Source organism: Anarrhichthys ocellatus, unplaced genomic scaffold, assembly GCF_004355925.1.
Source record: "Anarrhichthys ocellatus isolate YVR2014 unplaced genomic scaffold, GSC_Weel_1.0 scaffold36, whole genome shotgun sequence".
Taxonomy (NCBI): Eukaryota; Metazoa; Chordata; class Actinopteri; order Perciformes; family Anarhichadidae; genus Anarrhichthys; species Anarrhichthys ocellatus.
In genome coordinates, this window is record NW_022280066.1 from 4,306,563 (window position 1) to 4,311,556 (window position 4,994).

Below are 4,994 nucleotides of genomic sequence, written 5' to 3' on the forward strand. Positions count from 1 at the left end.
TATCCGACTTTCCGTTGCTTCGTGAAGAGGAGTTGGACAGACAGAATTGCTTATGGATGGTTTATTTACACCATCCCTAGCAGCAGCTTAGTCTAAGACCTAAATCTCTATCTAGAGCCTGCCGGATATTGTGAGGTTTTCAATGAAAGTGGCCTTAGGAAAACAGAAGGAAAGGTGGATGACTTTGGAGGCTTTTAAGACTATTTTGGTGAAAAAGAGATAATGTGGAAAAAAATGTTTTTTGAAAAATAAGCTGGGTGTGTTCATATGTGGCTTAAAATGATGTGTAGCATCTACTTTGTAGCTAAAATGCACATTTATTCCCATGGAGTATTGTACCATGACAGCATATGTCTGGGTTCAAACAAACAACCAGTCCTGCAATTAATTATCTCATCTTATCGGTAAGAGCGGAAAGATTTAATATGAAGATATAACAGCAGGTGCCAACAGCAATGAGGCATATTTGTTTTATTTTCCTCAAAACAAGCTCCATATTCTTTAATCCAGCCAATGCAAGAACTAACCAGCTGGGAGGCCTAAAGAGAAATACTGAGTCAACAGTCGTGTGCTCGAGCAAAATCCACATCTGATGCCTCTGTAATCCCAGAGTCTGCTCTCATGGTCCAACAGTAAGAGCTACCTCCTGGTTTTGTTTGTCGCTACTCAATCTTGGTCACTACTGAAGAAAAGAGGAAAGGTTGTGAGCAGTCTTTTTGGTGCCTAATACTCACCACCATGTTTCCTAAATGTGTGTGTTTTGTGTTGCAGAGTGATCTAACTCAGGACATTTCCACTTCGGTGCTGTGGGTCGACAATAAGCCCCATATGATCACTTTGGACTACACCATCCACGTGCCAAAGGCCGCCATCCAAAATCTTCCTGAAGTCAGGTAGATCAACACTCTGCTCACTATGATGCTCACAAAACCTCGAAGGCAGCGTGAAAGTGCCAACAGTTCCAGCTACTTGTATATAACTTTATGTTTTGATATCTCAATATAATACAGTCGAGGTCAATGGACCTTCTCACCAGACATGTTAGACACAATAGAAACCTTGGTTGGATAAATACTAATGTGTGCGTGCTTTGTCCTCCCCAGTAAATTCCGTTTGTCCTACTACCCTCACTGTCTGGAGAGCTTTAAAGGTTTACTGAAGGAGGCCTTCAATGGCAAAATGGAGCACAGTGTCTACGGAGATTTCAAGACGTACGTCCCGGGCCAGTCCAAGGCCCCGTGCTACTTCATCCATGTCTGTAAGAAAACAGCCTAAGAGCCCGACCAACCAACTAGCAACACACAGACACACTGCTTAGACAATAACAGCCCTTAATATGCTCCTACTGTCATCCAGGTTTGGGCGAAGTTATATTTGAATACCTTTTTAAAAATATTTTATCTTTGTAAAAAAAAAAGAAAAGATAGAACATGTATTAACAGGGATTTTTTTTTTTTTTTTCTATGGTCAGGAAAGGTCTAATTTATACCCGTGTGCTAAAATATTTGGTTGATTCTGATCTCTTTTGACTTAAAACCCAGTGAGTCCCTCAATCGCTCAAATAGTAACAGTCTAATGGTTAATAGAAACACACCAGGCAGCTGTGAATAATGCATGTTTTCTGTGGCCCGGAGGCGTGTTCATGCGTTTCAGGCGGGAAGAAATTCTTTGTAACACAGGTCAACATGTCACAGGACTGTTCACTGATTGGCTGCGGGTAATCTCGGGCCACTAAAAGTTCAACTATCCTCAACTTTGAGTTGGGCCGCACTTGGCCACAGAATCAAAATGCCCGCAGCTTTCCATAGACATCACATGGCATCTCGCCGCTGCTGTTTTGGTGTGTTTTCGGCACAAAAGGGTCAAAGGCAAGTTAGAAAAATATATTCAAAATGTATCGGACCACTGTTTTATCCATATCTGGTATTTTCCCAAAGTGCTGCTTTGGTGTTTACCTTATTTCCACCCCCTGCTTCCCGCCTTTCTGAACTGTGAAACCCGCAATGAACATTCAAAATGGTGCTGTTCATTTGGGATATTCCTCATGATGGAAAACTTGATATTAAGCCAGTTATGTACAAAGTGCTGAGATATATTCTTAGGCGATTGTATTTTTCAAGTTTACCACAAGGGTCTTAAAAACAACGCAGCGGTGTCTTGTGAATACGGTAGTCGTTCTTTTGCTTGTGTTTTTGAGCTGGAAAAGGGGAAAAAACTATCTCATTCTGGCCGACTGCCTTTCTTTAAGTTCAGGTAAATCTGGCAGAGCATGATGGCAGTTTCAATTTATTACTTTACTCTTATGGGAGTCCCCCGATGTTCAACAGTAATCTGACACACCTGTGGACGTCACTTAAAAAAGACAAGAGAACCGCTAGTGAAGGTTGTGAATCCCCTTAAAAAGGCCATGTTATGCTGTTTGGAGTGTCGCACAAGCACTGCTAGTCCAATCGACAATCCTCCACTCTGAAGGGCTCTTGGCTACCTCACCAAATCCCCTCCAGCTACAGAGCTAAATGACCTCTGACCTCCTCTGAAGATTAAAAACTGAAAGGATTTCTGCTCAGGCTCTTGAGAGAACAGCTTCTTATTTTTCAATGAAACTTTCCTTTTTTTGTTTTGTGTAACGATTGAGGTTTTGTTTAAGGATTCTCTCTAGTTTGATTCATTCATTGATCAAGTTCATGGAAACCCCAACTGTCTTTAAAATTGTTATCCACCAAAGATATTTGAAAAGTGTTATTCTCTGCTCGATCTTGGAATGTTTGAAACTTAAATGTTATACAATCGTGCTGCACTCAAATAATTGAGTTTACCCAAATAATAAGGGAAACCTGATGAAGGAATGATTCATTTTCTGCATTATCAAGATTCAAATACATTTCCTTTGACGCCAAATTAAAAATGTGTTTTTCACTGGAATGAGAAAGGAGCTCTATGAGAGCGAAATACTGCTGTTTGCCTAAACTAGAGCGCACGGTGCATTCAAATGTTGTGCCAGTGCCTCTGTGGAACCAGACGTACGGTGCGCAGTAGTTTGTGTTTGAGATCAACAGCAGGTTCACAAAGTGGTAAGAATGGCCAGATGTTTGAGTGGCTTTGAAGTTTGAAAAGTATTTCACAACAGTCTTATATGTTGCCAAAAAAATTGCAAACGTTTTGTGATGAACAATGATTATTGGAATTCTTTTGCATGAAATAAAAAAAAATATTTTGAAATAAGTAACCTGGTTATGACATTTTTATTTTCAATCATGTTTCTGTGACATGATTTGATTCCATTAGATTTATCGGCTCTTTTAATGACACTATTACTGAAACCAAGTGAACCTTTATCTTTGAAAGGTTATGGCAGCTGGCTCGTGTATTTTGCATTTGAGGTTTATTAAAAAAATCATGTTGACTCTTTCTTTTTTTTTTTTTTTTTTTTTTTTACTGGATCAAGTAAAGATATTTGTACTTGTATATCTGAATTCTGCATGAACTAACACGCAATGCAAGCATTTCAGAATCGTGTTTATCGTGACAACTGTGTCAAAGCAGCTGATAAAACCGAGATCATTTCTAGATATTATATGACAGCAATTGCCATGTTATTCCATCAAAGTGAGATCCTAATACAGACATAAAAAGGCATCAGCCATTGTCCTCTTAAGTGCAGAATACAGGTTGGACACAAGAGGGCGGTATTACATTACATGTGTTGAGAGCAGTCAAAATCCCACAGATGAGGACCAAAGTCCATTAGTGAGCTTTTTGTGAGATGAAGTGTTTCGTTATACCGACATAAATATTTACGATTCTTTAACTATTCTAAGCAAGTTATTAATGTCTCATGTAATTGTAATGCCACTGGTTTGGTCTCAATGATTGTTGTGATTGCTAAACTCTTTGATAACCCGCTTTAAAGACCCAAGGCCTTCAATTTTAGTTGACTTTGTCCAACCTTTTTTTTTTTTTTTTTTTTTTTGTGTAAGATTGAAACGTTTTCACCTTCTAGCTCTCTTTCTAGACACTGCTGCAACAAATTACAATTCAAAGAACAGTAGAACGTCCTCAGCCCCAATAAAACAAACTGCTTCTTCACATTGTGTCAGTGAGTGACACTTCCTGCTTTGTCTGTCTGACCTCCGAACATGAACTTGCTCACCGTCCTCCAGCTTGTTTTCCCTGGAGTGGATCGTCTGCAGCTCATCTCATGTCTCCGAGGTATGTGATCAGACTCTGGTGGTAGACGGCCGTGCAAAGGAGCTGATACACAAACCAGATGTGAGAACCGTTTGCCAGATGTGGCTGCTCTGCTTTGCTTTGCTCCAGTTAGGGGAGTCAAAATGGTCAACCGTGGCTGGCTTTACTGGGGAGGATCGCTTTCACAGCACGCCATTGGCCAAATCAAACAAAAACAGAGAGCTGAGAGAGACAGATTGGCTGGAAAGGAGGAGATGAGCAATTATGATTAATAATGGTTATACTGAAGAGCCTTTAAAGGAGAGAAGAAAAGATGTTGCATGAAGTATTAATGCCATGCAGTGTGTTATTGTAAAGTATTTCTAGGTCGTGGCACTTTCATATTAAAGTCACTTTTTGATTTTCTGGCCTTGCCATTCGACAAGATGGTGACAAGATTCATTCCTCAATCCAGTAACCTACAGTTTTACTGACATCACCGACTGTTTCAATACTGTGTCTCTACACTCTGTCGTCCAGCTGTATTTTGTGTACTTTCAGTTGTTCCTGGGAAAAAGAGAGCAATGCAACAGCCGTTTGTTTGGAGGTAATCGTCTGTAACCAGAACAGAGGTCTGGAAAAATCCAAGGTTGTTGGCTTAAAGGGACACAATGTTCTGTTGTAATACTCCAGACCCTTGACATTAGACTATGGGAGGACCTGTTTGTAACTAACAAGACATAAAGAGCAGTTTCTCGTAGCAAACTTGCAGCCAATCAAATATCTGCTTCAGGATTTTCTACATCATCCAGATTTATTTTTAGACT

The 4,994-nt window shown here is 40.0% G+C and overlaps 1 protein-coding gene across 1 annotated transcript in view; it reads left to right on the top strand.

Moving 5' to 3' along the window:
* Positions 1-3,403, top strand: part of gnmt (glycine N-methyltransferase) — an 8,171-nt gene extending 4,768 nt beyond the window's left edge. The window contains exons 5-6 of the mRNA XM_031866762.1: positions 772-893; positions 1,104-3,403. Coding sequence (XP_031722622.1) covers positions 772-893; positions 1,104-1,275 — 294 coding nt within the window. The 3' untranslated portion in view covers positions 1,276-3,403. The remainder of the gene's footprint in view (positions 1-771; positions 894-1,103) is intronic.
* Positions 3,404-4,994: the final 1,591 nt, after the last annotated feature.